The sequence below is a fragment of the Centroberyx affinis genome, unplaced genomic scaffold, assembly GCF_046629955.1.
Source record: "Centroberyx affinis isolate AG114_WGS23_722 - 3 ecotype Tasmania unplaced genomic scaffold, CSIRO-AGI_Caff_v1 ptg000240l_1, whole genome shotgun sequence".
Taxonomy (NCBI): domain Eukaryota; kingdom Metazoa; phylum Chordata; class Actinopteri; order Beryciformes; family Berycidae; genus Centroberyx; species Centroberyx affinis.
This window is the reverse complement of record NW_027278925.1, coordinates 8902-33173: the sequence shown is the minus strand read 5'-3', so window position 1 is coordinate 33173 and position 24272 is coordinate 8902. Positions and strand designations below refer to the sequence as shown.

General features: G+C 39.2%; 1 protein-coding gene across 1 annotated transcript; it reads right to left on the bottom strand.

Moving 5' to 3' along the window:
- Positions 1-3383: 3383 nt before the first annotated feature.
- mlip (muscular LMNA-interacting protein) lies at positions 3384-24011 on the bottom strand. The gene is made up of 11 exons (XM_071543833.1): positions 23913-24011; positions 21517-23256; positions 20565-20636; positions 19770-19847; positions 19600-19683; positions 19433-19492; positions 17188-17241; positions 15882-15944; positions 15619-15744; positions 8634-8687; positions 3384-4112 (listed from the first exon to the last, which is right to left on the bottom strand). The coding sequence occupies exons 1-11, from the start codon at positions 24009-24011 to the stop codon at positions 3882-3884; spliced, it is 2661 nt and encodes an 886-aa protein (XP_071399934.1). The 3' UTR covers positions 3384-3881.
- Positions 24012-24272: the final 261 nt, after the last annotated feature.

The following is a 24272-nucleotide window of genomic DNA, read 5'->3' as shown; positions in this document are numbered from 1 at the left end:
CCATTCTTATTCAGCTACCTGTCTTTGCTTCGTTCCAACATGTTTTGTGTTTTGCATTTTACCTTTTTTAGTTTGTGCTTTTTTTTCTTTTTCTTGTTAATACACAATATAAATATCTGAGTTGAAACTCAGAAAACGAGGCATGTTTAAAGACTGCAGCGCTTCATAACATGCTAACAGCGTTACGTACAGTAATTTGCTTTGCTTGACCTTATTGACCGCTGATAAATAACCCGGGTGTAAAAACTGAGGGGGACAAATTAGCATTTTCCAAAAGTGTAGGAACGCTGTCCGTAGTGAAACCTACACTACCAGTCAGAAGTTTGAACACACACATTTTTCTTTATTTTTTACTTCTTTTTAAAATCCCCGTTACTGACTGCGGAATGTTAAGTTTCAATGCTGCTGGTCTGCTGTCTGTACATCTCCAAATTACAGACATGATGTGATGCGCACATCAGGCGCATTAGAGATCGATTTAGATACATTTCTATACACTGACCAACTTTTTATTTTGTGCCTCTGTATGGGAAACATTGCATCTCACAGTCCAAAAGGCCCTCTAGAGGCCATCTGATGAAGCGCATCATCTCACTAAGCGTTACCTGACTGACTGACTGACTGACTGACTGACTGACTGCCTGACCTGAATGTGCCTCGTGATGCCCTCGGCTGCGCCATGGGAAAAACGTAGTACATTCAATCAGGAGTGTCCAAACCTTTGACTACTTTCTTTATTTTGTTATTTTATTTATTTAATTTCATAAACACCAAACCTTTCTACCCCATAATCACAAATATTAACCCCCATTTTCTATAACTTCTTCTTGACTGTTCCTAAGCCTATCGAGCGCCTATATTTAGTATGTGGTAACAGCTTTCCATTCACTCCTCTCAGCAGCCGCTGGCCATTTCATTCTAGATTTTTGTCCGTTGTTCTTTTCCTTTCTTTGCTAACTCACCTCTCTTCCCTCCCAGTGCTGCATTCCACTGCTATCCTGGGAACTTTAGTTTGTTACCTGAAATGACAGATGTAGGTTATATATATATATATACTGTATACATATATATATACATATATAGGTATTTAGCATGCATGCATGTATGTGTGTGTTTGCACAGCAAAGTTTGAATTAAGTCCTACAAGGCCTCTTAAACGCTTCTTTTTCTATCTTTTGTAATTTCACACACATACTGTATGTAAGACACACACATACACGTGAGACACATATATGTGCAAGGGTTTCATATAGGCTATTTCTGGACGACCCCGGCGCTGTAGGAGTGCTTTACCACTTTCCAGCTTGGTGTTGAAGCGCCTCACACGCTGCTGAGCACTTCTTTCAGCACTGCACCGGTGATTCACCCATGAGCTTCCCTGAAAGAGAGCCGTGTCGCTCAGACCCAGGGGGGAGGGTCTCGTCTTGTACTCATTTTAGCAAAACATACATGTTTTCTATGTTGTCCTTGTTAATTTGTGCCCTTATCTCTCTTAGCTCTGTTATAGGTTTTAACAAATACAGCGGCAGCAGGCAAGGGATGGTGAAGACAGTTAGTGGGCCTAATGGGGGAATAAGTTCACCCTTCAGAAATGACGTTAGTGTGCTTGAAAGTGTGATGTGTATAGCCCGCAAGGGGTTTAGTCTTTATTGAGGTGTACAATTGCAGTCATGCCCTATGCTCCTCGAGCCTGTGTGCAGCGGTGAATGTGTGCAGTACTTCTAAATCCCAGATGGCCGTGCCTCATGTTTTCTTTGTGCCGAGGCTTGTGTGACCACTGTTGGGGGTCCTGTAATCTGTACTGGCTAACCATTGCTGACGCAATGTGTGCTGTTATGAAACAAAATAAAAAGTAGACATTTCTTATTCCAAATTGTTGAGATGTTCTCTTGCCTCTGACTCCAGACCGGACTGGTTTAAAGATGGTAGCAGCAGTCTGTTCCCCTGTCCTATCCAGTGCCATTATGCTTTATTAGAATGGTCTGTTACTGTTAATATGTATGTATGTATGTATATGCGACTGTTTCCTATATGTATGTGAGTAGTTAGTAGTGTACATGTATGTGCGAGGAGTTCATATGTGTGAGCGTTTCATATGTGTATGTGTGAACAGCACAGTTTGGATTATGTCCTACACAGCCTGTCATACTTTTATGGTGAAGGTCATCAATTGCTGCCTTGATTAGTGCTGAATGGGAAACAGAGTGTTAAGTAGAGGAGAGGTATGCTGCTTTTCCCTATAGTCCCCGTGTCTGCAGGCAGGTGCTGTCACCACTGTTTTCCCTCCAAGAGGTAACCTGGAACGCTGATCAAAGGACATATATCGTTACATCCTCGTCCACAGTTGGACACAGTTGGTCCACACATCAAATTCATCTTCTCTGAGGCAGATTGTGTCCACTCCAGCCACACTGATCGTTCAAGTGGAAAGAGATTTTCTTGTGTTATTTATGGGAAACTTAGCATGCTTCTCATGGTAGCTAATCGTTGCAAAGAAGTAGGCCTACTACAAACTTAAATTCTCAGACACCCATCCATCAGTTCTTTGTTCAGTCATTCAAGTAATGCCAAAATAGAGGTCATTGAGTTCAACAATGTTTGTTGATGTATATTCTAACCCTTACCTAACCAATAAGGCAATCTTACTGAATCCTGCTTGCCCAAGACAAGCAGACAGCCTGTACAGAAGCTACTTGGTGAAAATTACAAATAATAAAATGTTGAATTTCATAGGTCATATACTGTATGATAGGCAAATGGACAGGCTCATGCCCTCATTCAAGATATTATTAGGTCAGTGGTTCAGTATTTTTGAGTTTGATTTTGGATCCACATTTGCTGTTGAAATCACTCAAAAGCTACTCCCTAACTCAGTGAGGTCCCCAACAGATGATGGATGTTGTGAGTGGGGCAATCATCTGCACCATTTTCAGCCCCTTTCAGACTGAGTAGGTATTTCCACTGGCCTCTAGAAACCTAATCAGGACATCTAATCAGGTGAAGCGACATCCAGGAGATGCAATCAAATGATCAGTCTATAGCACTCTTGCTCTTCCCCCCTATTCTCTTCGATGGGACACCCCCACCACTTCATACTTTTATTGCATTTCCAATTTTTCTTCGGTTGTATTATTCATACCTTTATCAAGCAGTCAATGTCTTCCATGTTATTACGCTGTAATTGCATTTTGTGATTTATTTTATCGATATGACAATCTATATGCACCAGAGGGAAATAAAAATTGTGCGGCATAATGGTAGGGAAGTCATTTATTACATATCACAAGTATTTAATTATATTACAATATTATTTTCTATAGTGATTAATGAGTTTCACAATTGAAATGACTCTTACCAATCAGAAATGCTGATTATCTGTTGGTTTAGCAACGTGTAAAGAATACATTAACTACCTGAATTGTTTTTTTTTCTCTTCTCAAAACAAAGCTTCCATGAAGAAATTATTAGTCAGAGCCATGTCACAGCTGCACTTCTTTGACTTGTGCTGTACCCCATCTCACCTCACCGCCATAGCACTTTTCACCCTTGCACCTTAAAGTACCTCTATACACCATTACCCATTTCAATAATGGCACAAAAAAGGCTGTAAAAATATTTTATTCATTATTTGAGCTGTCGACTGCAGATAAAACTCAGTCACATTCCATTTATACATCCACACATGCAAAGACGTACTCTCTTCACTCTTGGTTAGTTGAAGTAAGCAATAATTAAGGTAAGGTGCAATTCACTTGCCATATCTTTTTATCTCATAGCTGTGTAATGGTCTTTAATATTGGACGTGTCTCAGCAGATATCTGCCATTTGAAAATGTATAGTAAAGGGTTACAAATATTTCCTCTGTATCTTCTGCTGATGTTTTAAATATGAGTCTCAAAAGCTTCCATCAGCACCTCAGTAGGACTGAAAGATGTTGAAGCATCTTGCCAGGATCCATCCTTCACAGTGTGAGCGATCTGGTCCTCAGACTCGATAATCAGCAGGTCAGATGTTGAGAATGCACTTTCAGGGTTCTTCTCGTTGTTAAATGTTTGGCCTTTTGAACTCGTGTTAGCATCTTCCCCTGCCTCCACGAGAGACAGGTTTTCCACCTGAAATATAAAAAAGGACATAATTGGTTTCAAAGTGATCAGTTTTGTAGAGAGAAAGGCCAAAGGAGAATGTAAAGGCAACAATCAGGATCTCCCCCATTGGTTAACCATTTAGTTAAGTAAAGCTGACTGACGAGAGTCCATTGTGAAATTGCTTCAAACTGTGTTCTCCCCTAAGCGTCCCTGAGGATTGTGATGAATATTCATTGTGTATTGGATCATAATTGACAATTATATTTTTGGATTGGATGGATAATCCACTCACCTGCTCTCTGTTTGCTCTAACTATTTGTACCAGAACAAAAATTTAATTGACCAATTACAGTTTTTCACAATTGCTTAGACACATTTTCTGAAACTAGGGCTCATTTTCTCAAAACTCTTAACACAAAACACAAAACCACTAACACAAAATGCTAAACTCTACAAGTCACTGGCAAAATGAAACACTATTCAAAACCATTTTATCTCTCTTTTCAAAATGCTATTTTGCAGTAAAATGACACACACAACCATCAAATGAATACATCTTTCTAACAACTGACTACACACTGTGCTCAACGGAAAACACTATTATGAATATCTCATCAGTAGGCTTATGCCTTTTGCATGTTCAGAGGTACACTCATGCACAGTAGCATGTTGTAGAAGACTGTTACAGTATACAGTAATATAAAATACTTTATTTCAATCACAAATACTTTATTTCAACACTTGAATGTGTTGGATATGTGAAGTGTTCTACATACAAAACACAATGCAGTAGGTAAAACAGAAAAAGGTTTTCTGTAAAAAAAAAAAAAAAAAAGCCATGTTCACACAGACTGGTCGTCTCTCAGTTCTGCAGAAGATCTAAAAACATGATGTGATTGGCTGTGGTACAAGAATATTTCTATTTTTCAATATGAAATGACACATTGCTGTAACATTGGCCAACCATCATTGAGTAGCACAGGCCTACTGATGTGTAGGACTACTACTACTACTACTACTACTACTACAGTATACTACAGTATAAAGAGCAGTAGCATCGTGTAGACAGTAGGCTACTTGCCAGTTCTCATTTCTGAATATCTAGATGATGGAAGCAGCAGTGAAGCTCAGGTTGGTCTGGACTCTCTGCCCAGCCTCCCTCATGCTCAACCCATGTCGACCACATGGTGAACCAAAGTGACCCGGATCTCATCTGAGATAACTGTTCTCCTTGCTCTTCTTTGTCCCTGTCCTCCTCTTCCTCCTCTTACTGTCACTCCTCTTCCTCTAGCTCTCACTGCAACATTGTTCTCAAAAACAAGAGAGCTCACCTGTGGCCTTTGTTATAGTGCTAAAGCTCTGATTTCTCAGATATTCAGATATTCAGATATTAGTGTTTATATGTGTGATGAGTGGATGTTGCCAATTGGTAAATTAATTTACAGTTTTTTCTGAATGCTTGAACACTAACAGTGATTCTTGAAGCACTATCTCTGAAACCATTAACACTTGTAGCCAATGCATTTACCAAGTGTGCCAAACTGAATGCACGTTCTCTGCTTTACACTCAGTTTGTAATTTTCTAACACACTTTTTGCAAAACTGTAAACACAACTCACTGCTTTACACTCAGTTTGCAATTTAGACACTTCTAGCAACTCTGTAAACTTATGGCCAGATAGCCTATTTTTTTCTGTTCTGTTCTGTTTCTAGCACAAATGTTTTTGTTTTCTTCTACTGCGCTTTTGTTGTTTGAGGAGTGTTACTGTAGAACATTTTGAGACAAAAAAAAATAACTTTTCCCCCTTATTTGTATTGATAGTGTGTTATGTTCAGAATACACATCCATACTTTACACATTTGGATACCTGTGTGTATGTGTGTTTACTACATGTATGACAAAACTTTATTGCAAACTGCTATGCCCTGCACACAGAAAAACCAAAAGCAAAAGTGTTTTTCATTTATACTATCAGTGCGTACTTGGTGCTTTGTGTGCTTATTCAAATGATGGTTTGTGTGTACTGTATTGACGCAAAAACACAATTTTTAAAAGAGTTTGAAGAGTTTTGCAAGAATTGTTTGCTTTTGCAAGAGATGTATAATGTTTTGCTGGTTTGGTGTAAGGTTTTGTGGTTAGTGTGTAGAGTTTTGCAAAAATAGCCTATAGTTTCAACGATAGTGCCTAAGCAATCAGAAAAAACTGTAAGCATTTGGGATGGCAGTGCTTCCAAATGAACACATGTGATTTTAGTTTTTGAATGTTGTGCCTTATGTAGATAATGAGAGAGTGTTTTGCAAAAAGTGTGATAGAGAATTGCAAACTGAGTGAAAAGCAGAAAATGTGCTTGTAGTTTTGCAGACTTGGTTTAGGGATTTGATACATGAGTTTCAGGTTTCAGTGATTGTGTCTGAAGTTCCAATTTTACTGTATAAACAATTGTGAAAAACTGTAAGTAGCATTGAGGTGCACTGTAAAAGTCATCTCTGCATTTCTGAACACAGACTGAAACATGTCAAGGTATTTAGAGGTGTGGAATGGAAATGTTAAGCAGCATTCATTACCTTTTTGATTTTGAACATACTGCAACTCACTCAATGGGCACTTTGGCCATATCATGCACAGAAAAACATTGTATTTTGTTGTTGTTGTTTCTTTTACCTCAAAATGGTTATATTGGAAAGTATTGCTATTTTGTCGTCACTTAGTCTTTTTCTCTGTGAAGTCAGTAGCTACTTGAAAAGCTAATAATTCCCTGCTTTATCTGCCTCAACAAAAATCTGTCCCAGGCTGAAAATAACCATAACCCACTAGACAGGGTGAAAGGTTAAAATGACTTGACCTGTGCCTCATAGTAGACACGAAATGTTTAGGCAGTTTTACAAAGCACATTCATACTGACATTAAAATTATGGCTTCTTTTCAGGTGCTTCAGGCACTTCTACTTCCCCCTCACATTCATAAAAAAGTGAGTAGTCTAGGCAACTTTCACCACACAACTCTATCAAAGGAAAATGTAAATACAGATTATTATATTTATTTGATTACAGTAATAGATTATTTTTTAAACCTAACTGGGAGGGTAGATTTGTGTTAATTCAACTAACAACCCACTGCCTTGAGAAACAAGCTAATGGCAGCGTAGAGGTGGATACAGATAAACTGTCAGATACAACCACCTTGATGAAACACTATGAAATGTTCCTCTTGTTTTATGTTTCGTCTTTTTGCGGCATATCCCTTTAAGTGTTTCACACCATCAGTGTTCTCTGTCAAGGCAGGTAGAGCCAGGCACTTGAACCTTTTAAACCTCTGTGTTCAAGCTCAGGATGCAAGTCTGTCTTTTCAATACTGCAGCAGTTGCCTATTCTCATTGAGTAGGAAATGCAAAATTGTAAGATTTATCTCCAATAAAGCAATTAATATAGACAAACTAATTCAAGATGCACTTACAATAATAAGTGATAATCTTAAATGCACTGCTCACTTACCATAACTACATTTTTAATTTTCAAAGCTATGAATTTCATATATCAAATGCTCAACACTCTTCAACTCTCAAATGCTGATTATGTGTTGGCGACACAAATTTTGTGAACATTGCATTCCTCCACCACAAATTGGACACACCATGTTCAGCTGTTTGTCACATGAAAAGGTTAGCTAACAGTTAAGTTTAGGCAAGTAAGACACCTTTGTTTAACGTTAGGCAACCAGTTTATATATATATATATGTGTGTGTGTGTTTGTGTATATGGAGGTGCATGTGCTTTCTATCTCCCTCTGGTTTCTATCTCTGGTTTGCTGCCTTTACCAGTTCTTTGTCAAATGTCCTTTTAGCTTCAAGCAAAAAGGACATTTGCCAGGTAAAGCAAATTTGATACATTAGCATCATATCATGTTATGAACAGAAACATGTTGCAAGGGTTGTTCTGAGGATTCTTATTTTATGGAGCACTGACTCTGTCACACCTCCTGATTCCTATTTTTAGGTAGCTACCTTGGCCTTGATTGAACACACTTGGGCTATTGGCTCTGAGAACTTCAAAAGCTGCTAAAACTGCCCACCTCACGCTCACTTTAGAGGGTCAATTCAAAAATGTATCAAACCTTTAACCTCTTTAGAAGGATAAAGCACTGTGCTTTCATAGTGATTTACAGTATGTCTCATAAACAGAAGCTGTTGAAACAACCCCGCTTCAGTACACTGTGCCAATATTCAATAGTGCCAATTTGAAGTTCAACTGTGAATGGTTTTTGCTTATTGGTTAAAGTCTCTTTACTCATTTAGATTTTAATTGAAGTGATTAAGAATTGAGGTCACGATTCAAATGTCAGTAATCACAAGCAAGAGCGATTTTACTCCCTTGACTTTATGGCAGCCAAGTTGTTCCCACTTTTTGGGCTTTAGAACGCTTTCTGACACACTTTAGAGGCTGACCGTACTTTAACTAACAGACTAGGAAAAACACAATTCAGACAGCTCATTTTTTAATGAGACAAGACTAAACGTGATTAATGTCTCTCTGAGTAACTCTATACATTACCTCTTTAGAAATCAGCGCTTCATTCTCATGAATTGTGACAATAGGGTGGGATGACTGGATGATGTCCAAGAATAGAAAAAAAGAAAAAAGAGAACATGAAGGACAGATAGTGAATTACATATTCTTTTTAAAGATATTTTATACTGTTCCTCAAAAAATGACATTGTAGTTTTATAAAAAAACTGAGTGTAATAGTGACACACTGCCTCAGTTTTTGCTTGAATGAAATAGCTTATGGAAAAATACCAAAGCACCACATTTATGCAATTGAGGCCGTAAATGGAAATCATCATTTTGAATAAGAATCTCAGTACAGTGCATCTTGTTGTCCCTTCTACAACCTCAAAATCCCTATCTCCCCCCATCCTGACACATACGTGGAAACACATTTTGTTCCAGGTAATGATCACAGTGCATTTGACTTGCTTCCTCAATACTTTAAACTTTCTCATGGTAAAATATATATTTTTTTGGGACAGGGACAGGTCCAAGTTACACCAAATGCATGTGTTGTTTTTTTGTTAGTCTGTTTTTTTCTTGGGGATATTGCCATGCAGCTCACTAAAAGCCGCAGATGCAGTAAGGGGGCGGCCAGACAGAGATTTTGTATCTCTGTTTGAGTCAATGTATTCTCTATGGGACGGATGACGAAGCAGAGGGCTTTTAACACAGTGTTTTTCAGATGTCAAAAGTTTAAACCATTTTAAAAAATTTTAGGACCACACTATACGTAATTATCCGTTAACTGCTCACTGACTAGCCTGAAACAGGCAAGGAGGAGCTCGCCTTTTCTCTCTCTATTTTCACAACGGAACTAATTTCACTCGTACACTCAGAACTGTATGACATGCAGCTTAGAGCGTTGTCTTATCTTTTGTCTGTGAACGAGAATGGCAATAACAAGGAGCTGGTGCTTATCAAGATCCATGTTGCTGTGTTTACAGATTATCCACCAGCTTTTTTCATAAATGCTGCGCCTCTTGTTTCGTATTCCAGTGGGACAAAGAACTTTGTGTGTTTCATCTGTTTCTGCCTTCCCCTTTATTAACATTTGATTTGTTTTGAATGGATTAGACTAAAGACTCAAATTGATTGACTGACGTTTTGGTCGTTAATATGTGACAGCTAGAGGATAGAACATTAATAGAAATAGAACATTAATTTTCCATGTTGTGTGGCTGGTTAATTCAGATTGGTATGTATTAGAAGGAGCAAAGGGAACCTATATCTTCACATAGCTTCATCCATGGTCCAGCTTTACACTCTGCCATACAACTGGACACTTAGCTCTCCCTTCCCTGCAGCAACTTCAGCATCGCTGCACACGACCCTGACTCTTCTTCATCTGGCAGCCGATTGATGGATTGACCTTCCCACCCAAATCCGGACTGAATAGACATTTCCTGTCTTCTACTCTTCATCCGTGAATTGACAACTCACCTCTTCAAGAAATCCTTCACGTCCCCCTCACATCTGCCTTCCTCCTCTACTTGCACCAGAGCTCCCTGTCATACAAAAAACAACATTTTCTGCCTGACTCTTATTTCTTTAGCTATCACTCTATTATGCATAGATATTCTAAGAAACCTGGAATATTTGTTACATCTATTGCTTGGGCACTATAGCTTTGACCTTTGCACTTCTAATCAGTCGCATATGATGATGGCGATTGAGGACCTAATAAGCCCGTTGTGCTGTCGCCACTCAAGCCGCTCTGGAGCATCCGCTAAGGGACTAGAACAGAAATGTAAAATGGTAATGTAGACCTGTATTTTGTAGTGATGTGTTCTGAAAGTTGTCTACATACACAGTAGATTAAACTCTCTAATAATCTAAAACTCTATGTGGCCATACATATTCTGGATTGGGTTGAAACACCAAAGGTGATTATGAAAGTACAGTATTTACATTAAGATGTAAATGTGATTAGCACAGTCAGAACAAGTGGCTCATTTTTCTGTGGGTATGTAACAGGAGTAATTATAGTCATCCATATCCCTACCAATGGCATTATATATCATTTAATCGCTGAGTGGTGAATGCTGAGCAGAAGGCTTAACACGGTAAGGTGAGGTAATTATCGAGTCAATGTTTTAATTGATCAAATTCAGCGATATAATGAAGGAAACGAGAGCAGTGTTTTCTACTGACTGAATCTCACAGCATTTATAAATTAAACAAAATAGTTAATTTAAAAAAAAAAAAAACATTCATTCTATTCATTTATTTATAAATGGCAGACAATACATCACACACCAGTCAGAGCAGTTTGTAGATTGAGACCTGAAGGGACCACATGGGACAAACAAAATGTTTTACTCTCAGACTAAGAGACCACAACTACACTAAAGTGACTAAGTGAATCACAAGATTAACTTCACACTAATGATTTCTACTCATATTATCCTGTTTTTCCTCTACATCTTGTCGAGTGGATTATGTATAAAACACTGAATGCACCACTAGTCATGTTTCTTGTTATAAATCAAAATCGGCAGAGGATTTGTGCTCACATCCCCACCATTAGCTCACAATGATCCATAAATTGTTGGTGAAATGTCCCATATTCACATGTTGAGCATTTATCATTCAAGTAATTTAATTTTGGAAATGGAAAAGACACCAAGCAGCAAGTCTAAATAACCACACTTTCACCTATTTCATCTGTTTGCTATTGCTATTATAAGTATAAGAAAATGTATCGACTGGTAAGAAGTGATGGTGACAGTAATAAAAGAAAGTTGTGCGCACATCATCATGAAAGGCAGAAAATCACAATGACCTTTAACGCTAAAATCTGCCACTGTCTTTCAAGCAAAGTAATTGTGTGTCACTGAGTTTTACTCAAGTAATGAAATGTCTAAACCAATTGATAGAACTGCATGCAGTCATCAAAACAATTGGACATTGGACTTACTGCCATTCCCAAATAATTAATTCATTTAGTCTACTTTAGGCTATAAAATACATTGGAACAAAAGTGAAGCCATGCTGCTAAATTACCACACCTGTTCTGTACATCTTGGCTCTACACCTTTTGTTTGGAAACCTAAAGGAAAATACACCAATAAATAAGATATTCAAATCTAATGGCCAAGGTTTACTGAGAATGATAAGTGATGATCTAAAAAGATGGTCAACACTACCCTTATCTTTGTGGGGAAGGGTCGAAATATTAAAAATGAATGTCCTTCCAAGATTATTTTATATAATATCCTCCATTCCCCTTATAATCTCTCAATATTGGTTCAAAGAAATAAATACCTTATTTTCTCAATTCATATGGAAAGGCAAAAAACCTAGAATAAATCATAAGAAACTGTCATTGCCGAAGGTGGCATCAGGAGGGCCTGATATCTGTCTCTACTACCTATGCTAGATTCCCCATCATGTGGGGCTATGGAGATAGTACTATGAAAGGAAACTGGGATTGGCTGGAAGGACAGATTGTTGCAGAACATAACAAGTCCATTTCTCTTGCAGCATTATGGTATTGTCCCAAACCCATTCCAAGGCTGATTGATCCACTGATTCAGTTCTCAGTTAGTGTGGTTAAAATGCTACACAGGAGATTAGGTACTGCTGGCACTTTTCTCCCTTCATGCCCATTATGGAGAAACCCTTCATTTTTAGCGGGCGGCAATCCATTGATCAACAAAATTATGGAAGAATGTAACATAAAGCAAGTTGGCCAAATTATCAAGGAAAATACCATAATCCCATTTTTAACAATGAAATCTGAATTAAATTTGGATGATAATTCTTTTCTCTCCTACTTACAGTTAAAATCTGTTATTACAAAAATAATTTCGAGGGGTATTCAATTAGGCTGCCATGAACACCTGGATAACAGCCTAAAAGAGGGGAATGCTAAGGGGAGGGGAATAGGTAGGCACCCTCACGCATTCATTATGGCACTGTCCAGCTGTTAAGGGCCTCTGGGATGCAGTAAGAACACAGATACACACAGATATAACTCTGGCCCCCTTTACACCTTGCATTAAAATGCGTTTTGGGTGGTCGGACTGCAATCGGATAGTGCTTGACCACATGAAAGTACAGGTGTAAATGCACCCAAGACGCATTGAGGACGGATCGTGATCCGATCGGCCAAACCACCTCCGGAGGTGGTCAGGGACGCATTGTGACCACATTGAACACAAGTATAAATGCAATTGCGTTTTCAATCCACATACAACAACTACGTGGGCGGAAATACGTAATCGCGCCCGACTTTTGTCTTCGGCATTCCAGTTGTTGAAGACGGCTTCTTCCCCCGCTTCCAAAAGCAAGCATAAGTCCATACAATAGCGCGGCTTCACGGATGGGTATCAACTTTTTTTTTTTTTTTTTGGACCCGTGCAAACGAGAGGAGGATGTGACGTTCGGTTGTTTGAGCTGGACAGAGCAATCAGATCTCAATTGGATCTCAATGTGGACACTGGAGACACATATTAATACCAGGTGTAAATGTAATCAGGTTAAATCATATCTAGATACAATCTGGATACGAGACGCATGTTAATGCAAGGTGTAAAGAGGGCCTCTGTGTCCGGCTAAATGCTTGTTGGGTACTCAGCCCAGTGGCATTCATTGTAAATCTGTGCAAAAAATGATAGCACTGGCTGCCGTTACAAGGAAATGCAATTTTCATTAAATGGAAATTCAGGAAAGCTAATTGTTTTAATGTGAATAATTGGTTGGAGGATTTTCTGAACCTTTTAAGCATGGAAAGGACAGCATCCCCTCTCCTATCTTTGGATTGGGGAGGAAATGGCTTATGGAACATAATAAGGTCATTTCTGGACTCGCAACATTTTCTCCCTATGTAACCCAACATGCATTTTGTTTTTGGTTGCTTTTTGTCCTGCTTTTGCAATAATGTGGGAGGGAAGAGGGGAGGAAAAAAAATATATAAAAAAAAAAGATTGGCGGAAACCTATATTCATGTTTTGGAGCAATACAGGTTTTGCTTTTTGGATCTTGTGCATGCAGGTGCAACTATGTGCATACTATGTGTGCAGATAGGTACACTTACATTAGTAGATGTTTTGCGCTGTTTTGCACTTGAATTTAAAAACACATATCGAACATCTTCAGATGCATGTTAAAGTAATCTTTCTGACTATTAGCATCCTAAAAACCATGTTTTATTGATCACCAGATTACCATATGCCACATCCAAATCCTGTTTCAAAATATGCATATACAGTGTTTTAGACAGGGATACACAGATTCATTGGTCATGCTTGATTTTTAGTAATTACAGACTTTGAGCAGAAAGGTTTGTACGCAACCTCTGCAGCATGATTGTAAGCACAAAACATCAAGAGCAGGAAGCAGTGATTAATATTATAACACCTTAGATTAAATTAACATGAGCTAAAATGAATAAATGATTACCTTACTGCATAATGTTAATCGCAATTAACCAAAGATCTAATGGTTAAATAAAAACAGCAGGGCAAGCCGCAAACAACCAACTATACCAAATAGCAGATAGCTGACTAGATGGGAATGCAGCTTTGAAGATAAATAGCCTTTGGTGTTTGCCTTTCTCTCTTTCCCGCTTGCCCCAAGGATCCCTAACATGCTGCATATCATTATATTCCACATCATTACAAAGCCCTTGTCATGCCAACTGGATAGCTGTGGAATAAGGTAGCCTCAGTGGTTACATTAGAAATAGTGCTATTGTTTGTCTTCAGCATTTCTTGGGGTAATGTGGGCCTTTCTCATTGAAAACAGTGTTTAACGTGTCAAATGTGTCAAGAACATTGACGAGTTAAAACCCTCTCCGCGGTGGAAGATTTTTGAAAGCATTCAGTAAACAAGATGGTTAGCAAGGTTTAAGTGTTTACAGTCGCATCTGTCCCCCGTATCTCTGCTGATCGTTTGCTTGATGGGAGATCGTCATGCCGACCTTGACACTTAACGAGCGGGGAGGAAACCATTCATAGTCACATCTTCAAATTAACCAGTTTCAGACTATAGTTGTGAAATTTCTTAGCATCGGTGTTACTCATAATTTCACGCTGCTTCTACAAATATGCTCTTGTATTTATATCACTTTGTATCACTGAATGGCCCTTGAAAAAGGAGCTTATAGATGTCACAGTGTTTATGAAAATTAGCAAATGGCATAGTGAACTAGTTTGCTCGGGATATTATTATTATTATTGTTAAAACGATAAGCTCTCTATACAACCCTAGTATCCAACAGTAAAGTTAGAAAGATGTGACAGAAATGCAGCAGTACAATATTTGTACCACAAGCTGAAGGAAGCTGTCATTAATTCCGTGGTCGTTCTGCTGCACCACCTGGTTTGTAAGTACAGGTCTAACTGTTGCAGAATGTCTCTTGTGTACAATCATCTGACCAGAGAGCATGTGCACTTTTCCTGCAGCCTAAATGTACGTATTTGTACCATCTTTATCCAAAATGACCATATAATCTACTCTTCTCCCCAGCTCTCTTCATCAGCAGGACACTAGGGGCTGTTTTGTATTATTGGGTTATTGGTTTATTAGCTGCAGCTAGTCTTCCTGGGGTCCACATGAAATGCAAAATCATGAGATTGAAGCTGAGATTTTGCTTTTCCCTCAGAGCGTCTCTGCGGCTCTATAGAGGGGTATGTGAATAATACTTAACGTGAGGAGTCAAGTTGTCTTATGTTGTTTCGTTATTGTTTTCTAGCCAAAGGGTTTCAGTCTATAGATACAAATAAATAAAGCTACAGATTGATCACCATATCTTTATATATACAGTAGATAGATAGATAGATAGATAGATAGATAGATAGATAGATAGATAGATAGATAGATAGATAGATAGATAGATAGATAGTAACAGCCTGTAACTGACAATGGACATTTGCTGTATATCACTACTGTTGTAGGGTAAGAAAAACTGTACTGGCCCTCCTTCCTGACGTTTTCTTTTGAGATCCATCTACTGTAACATGCGCTTGAGCAGTAGACCTACCTTTTTGTTGTCAGTTAAGGATTGCTCCACAATATAGTGCCTGAAGGGGTTTGGGTGATATTCTTCTTCATCTTCCACTGTCAATCTTGGAATGGCAGTCATAGGGCGAATAACCCCAGGCTTAGTCTGGACAAATTGATTCAGTAGAAAAACAACAGAGAGGCATGCATTGTTAAGTATTGCTTTCTCAGGAGTAACTTAACTTCACACTATCAATAACAATAGCTTTAGTAGAAGCATCAAATAACAAAGTGACTGTATACCTTTTTAGTATCCATCAGCTGTCTTTCAACAGAGGCAGATGGGTGCAAGCTACATAATGATGCCTGAGGAAGCAATGTGATTAAACACAAATTATTTTACAATAATTACCATAGCATTTGGGTATCACACCTCTCAGATGTGGCTGTTCTATAACAACACATGCATAGAGTAGTTGATTTATTAAATATCCAGTACAGGCTATGAACCATAAATGATGGCTCAATTAGAATTTTCCATAGACTGATAAACCAAACAAATAAATATACTGGCAGTAAGAACAACATGCAACATGATAATTATTGTCTCTCTCAAGAGTGAAATTTTAACTAGACTTTTACTGCCCCAAACATGATATACTGTATATGTGGGGGGTGATACGGTTGTTGATCAAAAGCAGTGACTCAGCCATTATTTAACCAGGTGCTGAGATTTCTGGCTTTCAAAACTCACTTTCTGGCCCGTACTCTGTATTAGAACCAACACTCCCTGCTCAGTGGCATTTCAAGACACTCCCAATCAACAACCCTGCACCTATTTGCATGTTCAACTGCTGTTACGAGGGAGTGAGCAAGCGGCCTCACATGACATTTCTGCTATGAAAGCTAATAAGCCTTGTTCTCAAGCCAGGCAAAATGACAAAGCAGTATTATTATTACAGTGTTTTGCATCGTGTAATATTCCTCTTTACTGCTCGACCAGTTTCTGTTGAATCTCTGCTCCAATTAGTTATCTGACAATGTCTCAATTATGAAAAAGTGACTCTGTTGTTTGCATCTGTTACGAACAGGTGAAAATGGCGTGTCCCATTTGTGCTATTGTCACGTATTCCTTTCTTGGCGGAGGAACATAATCTTCACATAATTAGTGTCCACAGCACATAACCTGTGATTCAGAGTTTGTACTCATTCACAAGATTTTATGAGAGTGTGTGTCTATTGATGTTGTTTCACTTCCTACTGATCACAGATAAAGGTCAATAAAGGTCATAGATTACTTAATACCCGTTTAATTGCCATAGCACTTTCTTTATTCATGGTTACAGAAACTCTAAAACCCCGATCTGGAATTTATTTTGAGTATATCAGTTATACATACAGACAGATTTTTGATGGAAAATCTCTTTACCACTTTCAGATTCCATTATCACTCTCAATACAAACAATAAAACGTCATCTTAATTTGGGACTAAAAATGTCTATAATGCAGTAAATCAAAACATACATAGTCGATAATGGGTTAACACTGGGTCAATGGGGGATTTCACACTGAAAATTCAAGAAAGAAAAATATTTGGCTTTTACTCACATATTTAGTTTCACGCCCCGAGGATCTTGGAAATGATGTGTTTTGCTGCATGTGCTGAAACCGAACAAAAATAGAAAATTCTGAAACAAAACTAAAGAACCAGCTATACCCTATACCTTTGTGGTTCTGAAACGTAAGTGCAGAAGAGGACTAGGGCCACATGTGAAAAATGTATTTGAGTTCTGATATGAATCTCAGAATTCAGAATGTACTCTCTTTATTCTCAGAATTCTGAGAATAAAGTCGGAATTCTGAGTTTAAAATGAGAATTCTGAGAATAAATTCAGAATTCTGAGAACAAAGTGAGAATCCTGTGTTTCTGAATTTATTCTCAGAATCTCAGAACTCTGACTTTAAACTCAGAATTCTCTTTATTTGCAGAATTCTGAGATTAAACTCAGAAGTCAAATAAAATTTTTCACGTGGCCCTAATCCTCTTCCATACTTGAGCATTTCATCCCAAAATGGAACATTCAACATTTGAAAAATGTGACACCTACTGATGAGAAAAATGAAAGGCTAAAATTACACTGAGTGGATATGTCTTTATTTTGATATTGAATGAACTTCATGATTTTTTCTAAACTGTATCTACAATTCCTAGCTGCTGTTTTTTTTTTTTTTTTTTGTTTGTTTTTGTGCTTTTTTTCCTAACTTTAACTCCTGTGGCAAGTGGAGAAATCTTTTTCACTCTCCTTTGTTATTCTCTTTTAACCAGTGAATGCAATTCACACATTTCCATCACTTTTGTTCTGCTAGAAAAGCATCTCAATTCACATCACACACTGACACCTCGTAGATGACAGTGTGGACACGCGCACACTCCTTTTCTCTCTCTCCCTCTCTCTCTCTCTCTCTCTCTCTCTCTCTCACACACACTCACACACACTCACACTCACACACACACACACACACACACACACACACACACACACACAGAAACCATGAGAGGCTTTATCCTTTGATGAATAATAAACAGCTGTCTTTCTATTCCTTGTGCAGACCAGTACACAATCAGAATTTGTATCTCTCTCTCTCCCTCTATGCGTTTCATTAAAGCACAATATGCAGTACTTGTTTCCTTGGGCTCAAGGTTATTACAGTTTTGCATTTCTTATTTTCTACTAGATCCTATTTTAATAATTTCTGATTTTGATTTGAATTTTACTTTAGTTTCAGTTTGTTTCTGGACGAACTTTCCTAGTTTCACTTTAGTCCTTATTTTAGCTTTTTCAGCGCACAGTTTTAGCACAGTATTTCCGTGGCCAGCCAGGGGACCAATCTGTCTTGTCTATCCTGCAGAGAATTACCTTTGGGTGGCTAATTGAATTTAGGCCCATTTACAGTATTAACACATTTATTAAACATTCTGTCTTCACTCTATTTATTTTCTTTCCATAATTGGTGAGCCCTTTTTCAACACTTTCATTCTGTTATCACCTCCTTGGAGGGGGGTTATGTTTTTGCCTCATTCCTGTTAGCAGGATATCTCAAAAAATATGAATGGATTTGCACAAAACTTAATGGAAAGATTTGTCGTGGGGCAAGGAAGAACTGATTAACTTCTCATACCAATTGGCCAAAGGGGGGCATGGTGCGTGGCTTCTCACAAAAAGGCATTTAACTTCCAAACAGATTGAATTACGTAATAGCACAAAACTTTGAGTGCCTTTCAGCAAACAGAAGAAGAGGCAAAACCTCCATTATTGGTCCAATCAAACAACATCTGGGCACTGGAGAGCTCATTTCCAGTTTAGATATAACCGCCCTGCTAATTTTTCAAAAACTTGGTCCAGTGGTAGAAGGGCAGCTGTAATGGCCACTGAACAGATATAGAGCTGACTGGCCATGTGGTGTTGTGATAATCAGCTAAAATGCTAAAAAAAAGTGGCTAGAATTTGAACAGGCAGATCTCATGTCCCATTTCAGGTCCAGTCATGAAAATGTGTGCATCTCCTAATGTGAACAAGTTGGTAATGTGGAATGGAAGAAATTATTAACTTTTGATGAATACCCGACATGTGGAACTGGCATATCTTGACCTCCTCATTGATATAAGAACATAAATGGCTAATGCTGTGACAGTATAATGTACAGATCAACATTATTGTGACTTTTTCATGTTATTTTCATGTTATATTACATTGTGTGATGGTACATCACCATGTGACATGTCATGACATGTCACATGGCGTTAACCTCTGTTAATGGTGTGAGCATTTGTTAGTTTCAGAACATGCTTTACCTGCAGACCAACATTGCTAGTTGATTCCCTGGAGGGTTGAGGTGACCGGGATGTTTTGCACTTAAAGGTTGCAAAAATGAAGCCATGAAAATCAACATCCACTACACAGTCCAACATGTTATATGGGTTTTTTTTATGTTAATACTGATATAATTAACTGAACTCACTGCTGGAATGGAGTCCCCCAGTATCTCATCTATCACTGCATACAGTTCCTCTGACTGCTGTCGGAGCTGTGCAGGTGAGCACATCTGTAGAAAGAGATTGCAGTTAAATACTGATATGATCTCTTGTGGTAAATGTCCAGTAAAATCAATACTGTCCTGTACAGTGATACCTCAGCATGGGTATCTGTAACACCTCTGTCCAATGTCTCACATGGATCTTCTTCTCTTTCCACCTCATCATCTATTGCCTGTGAATGGAATGGAGGGTGAGAAGAAAGATTCAGCTCATTGCCAGGAGTGACCTTTGTTGCTTACTGATTTGTGAGACTCTAGTCCTAGAATTTCCTAACCTGAAGTGTTTACAACATTAAATCCCTCTAGTCTAGACAGTTCATATTCATATTCATTCACTTTGTATTCTGCACAGTGCATCCCACACTGTCATCCTAAAAGTATCATACTGCAGTGCATATTAGACAGCAATTGTTTAATTTTATTCATGTCTCTTTTGATTCTCACTTGGTTTTGACTGAAGCTGTTTCACACATGGAACATCATTCAAATTACACTTGCAGTAACATTAACTATAGTTTGTAAATCCTCCTGAAATTAGTTTTCTGTCATTTTTCTTGCAGGTTTGAATTGCAAAATAAAAATGAATGTTATATAAAGCCTTATGTATGGGAAATAAAGATTAGTCAAATATATATAAAGATTAGTCTTTTATATATATTTGTAAACATATATATATATATATATACATATATATATATATATATATATATATATATATATATTCACCTTCCTTCCATAACGCTCCAGGAGTGCTATACAAAAACTACTAAAACATACATGTGCCAGATGTGTCAGGATCAAGCACCCATCAAGGGGTAAGGTGCCTGTCATGTTGTCAGGTAACATGAGATGAGAGATTAGTGGGATTATAGCCAAACATGGGAGCTCACCTGCTGGTCCAACAGAAGGGTATTTGTGGGAATTGCAGCAAGCGATTTGTAGCTCAACTTAATCTTGTGTGGCTACAATTTAGAGAAAGGAAAGAACAGAAAATAAATACAAAATAAATTTACTCTTGAAAATTCTGCATTTTCTTAAAGATGCAGTTTGGTGTATGTCTCTGGAAATGTACATTGTAGGCATTTCTTTAGGGATGCTGTCTTATACTCGTCATTCTCAGGCTAAGAAACTAGCCACACTCAAGTTGCACAACAGCAAGTGCAGCAGTGAAGTCCCTTAGTCTGCGTTCACAGCACTAGAAACCACATCATCTTGCCATTGTCCAGATGGCTGATTTGAGTAAGTGATTGGCTGCTGAAGTCATCCAAACGTTCAGTCGCAGCCTATTTTTCCAAGAAAATTGGTTGACTGTGTTCAAAATCAACTTATATTTCTCTGATTGCAGTAAATGAATGGCCTCCCGGTGGATAATTTTTCAAATTGCTTGTGGGGTGATTGCACAGTTATTTAGAAGCTTGAAACAGCATTTTTGGTGTCCAAGTCTGATCTACAGACCAGAGTATGAAAAAGCTGTTACATGGGATGTCTGAGTTCTATGATGACTTTTTGACAGGGAAGTTTCATCTATGCTTCCCTCTTGCTTTGAGATATAACATTGTGGACATGTCACTCCTTAAAATCTTACAAACTATACCTTTCAAATCTCCCTGAAGAAAAGATCAAAAACATAACCCACTCTGCAACATCAACACATGTGGCTCAACACATACATCTAAAAACAGTTCTAGACAGAGGACAACACTTGATATCAAGATATCAAGTTGGTGAAATCCGTTTTTAGCAGCATAGGGGTGATGACTCAAAGTATGCCAGAGAACATATTGAATAATATCCTCAGTGTAAACAAGCAGATGTCATGCAAATCGCAAGCAGAGTAGCTACCTTTCTTTTTTTACCCTCCCTGTCACTGCAGTCTGATATTCCAGCCCAGGGCCTCGGAGAGGGCGTGGAGCGCAGGGAGAGAGAAGGGGATGGAGTGAGGTCTCTGATTGGCGGAGCGGGAGAGGGTGTAAGGGTGAAGCGGTCTGGAGTAGGAGAAGGTGAGTTGGTGGGTGACGGCCATCCGGGAAAAACAATGGGTGTGTAGCGGGAAGGAGACAGACAGTGAGCTTTGTGAACTTGTGGTATCCTGTCTTTTGCGGAAACAGGGTAGCTCTCCTCCGACTGCCACCTTCCTTTCATGGTATTGTGTGAGGGAGGAGGCGGTGATTTGATGGCAGAGGAAACTGTGACATTGGGCGGGTGTGACTGAGAAGGCTGGGATGCAGGAGAGCGGGAGGGGAAAGATCTTAATTGTTGAGAAAGGGAATGAAGCCGTGAGAGGGATGAACATGGCTGTCGACTCCTTTCCTGCTGCACAGACGTTTCTTGCCCATTAATAGGTTTAGGGGACAGGGAGATGAGTTTTGTGTGGTTGTTATCTCCTGTATGGCCCTTGGGATACATCAGACTGTTGCTGGGCTTAAACTTAGGGGACTGACACTTGGAACTGCCGATAGACGGGTGTTGCAGTTGTTTGGACGCTGTAGAGCCAGATGTTTCTTTGTGGTTTACTGGAGTAGGAGAAATAGGTTTGAGTTGTGACACTGGTGAGCAAAAGAGTGGCGTTTGGGGCAGTGGATTGTTCTTCACTGGTTTAGAGCGGGTTTGAAAAACAGTTTGAGGTGTGGGCGAAATAACCCTCTCCCATCTAGGTCCACTGTTTGAATGAATTTGTTCTGAGCACTTTGTTAGTGGAGTATGAGGGCCTGTTTTGTTGAGTTCCTTTAACTGCACAGATGGAGGGGCAGTGACGCACCTATAGGGCTCCCTGGGACACTGGCTCTGAGTCTGACTGTCTATGGAGGCTGATGACGGGAATCTGGAGGAAAACTCCAAGGGAATAGAGGCCACACTGGAGGCTGCCGAGCAGGCGTTACACCAGGACAGGGTCACAGGGTTAACAGGCCAGCAGGGGGAGTAAGGCCTCTGCAGAGCGGGGGACAGGATGGGAAGGCGGCCTTTTCTCAGGATGGCAGTGAGGAGGGACAGTCGGGTAGGAGGGAGCCGGTGCCGGGAAGGTGGAGACTGGGGACACAGTGAAGACGACAAGCTCTCGCAGGACGAAAAACAGCTTTGAGGCATGTTAAGCAGACTAGAGCCGGGAGCCAGAGTGTGCCTCTTGACCCTGACCACAGCGGGGGAGAAAACGCCCGACCGGACAGAGGAGCAGGGGGAAACCGTGCGGCTGAAAGAGACGGGGGACGCTTCGCCGGACAGCTGCATGGCGGACCAGCTCTTCTCTTTGTCCGAGCCCTCCGAGAGGATGGACTCTCTAGAAGAAGCTGGGGTGGGAAATAAATCTGTGAAGTTTGTGGGACTCGTTCTGTCTTCTGACGCAGACGCTCTATTTACAAAGAAACCCGAGCTAACCTCAGCACCAAGAGAGGTATCGTGACACTGCTGTTGGGAAATGCCCCTGTGTTTATCAACAGCTGTTTCCATAGAGGCCGGCCCGGCAGCTAAATGGTTGGGTGTATTTTCAGCCCGAGTACTGAATGAGGGAGAGGTTTGCGGGAAGTTCATGTGATCTGTTGGATGCTTCAACTGAGGAAAGAGAAACATAGATTTTTTTTTTTTTAATCAAATGACAACTGAGCATAACACACTTTGAACTGCTGTTTTGTTTCTATATTTAATCTGCAATTCACACCTCTGGCAAAGATTACTGAAAATGGATCTCACCCTGAAACTCAGAAAAATCATTTAAATATTTATTTAATAATATTTACATTTTGTATCTTTTTTTTTTTAAAATACTAATAAAAATTGTAGCAGTGTTCTGTCAACTAGGTCTTGTATGCAGAGAAGAGAGAAATTTTGAACTAGGCTGGATTTGAATGTTTTTAATGTACTTTAATGAAGCCATATTCTGAACTTTAGCTCTGTAAAGACACTGCTAAAAATAAACCCAATCCATTACATTATACAGTAGACCCTAATCTGTAGATATTCACTGGGACATTTGCATATCAACTTATTATTGGGTTCTGATTAAAATGTCAGATAAAGGCAGTTAGTGTGACCTTTGTAAATACATGTCATTTTTTTTCTTTTAAATAATGATCTCCTGTCAGTGTTTTAGTACAGATGTCATCTTGATATTGTACATTTTGAACTGAATGAGTGAATTGCATAAATCCACAAACAGAAACACACACAAACACACACTCAGACGTCTATATTGTAAAATTGCAATCCTTAAAGCATCTACAGAGTGCTCATGCTCTTTTACTTACTTGAAGATGTGTCTCCCCTTGTATAATGTGTCCTGCTCCTCCCTCCTCTGAATCTTTGATATAGACTACCTCTGCCTTGAAAATCTCCCCGTCTGACATTGTCTCTCCAGTTGCCTCCTGCCTGGACACAGCTAAATTCTGACAAGGGAAAATAAAGTGAATGTTAAGGCGGAACTGAGCCAGTGAAACCTGATCAAGCCTGAGGTGAACTTCAGCGAGCCCCTGAGTGTAACTTGCAGCTCCAGCGGGGATGTATCGGCGTCTCAGGGGTGTGCTTAGTTTCACTAGACCACATGCCCCACACATATAATTCACATGTACAAGCACATGTCCTGCTGAGATTAGCATAGTACATCCCTC

Bases quoted from the DNA above. Each gene is read 5' to 3' on its own strand.
- mlip (XM_071543833.1), bottom strand. From the start codon at position 24,011: ATGTCAGACGGGGAGATTTTCAAGGCAGAGGTAGTCTATATCAAAGAT. The intron at 15,945-17,187 runs GTGAGTAAAAGC...TTGCTTCCTCAG, and splicing joins CGGGGCGTGAAACTAAATAT to GCATCATTATGTAGCTTGCA. The intron at 4,113-8,633 runs GTAATGTATAGA...TTTATATTTCAG, and splicing joins AAGCGCTGATTTCTAAAGAG to GTGGAAAACCTGTCTCTCGT.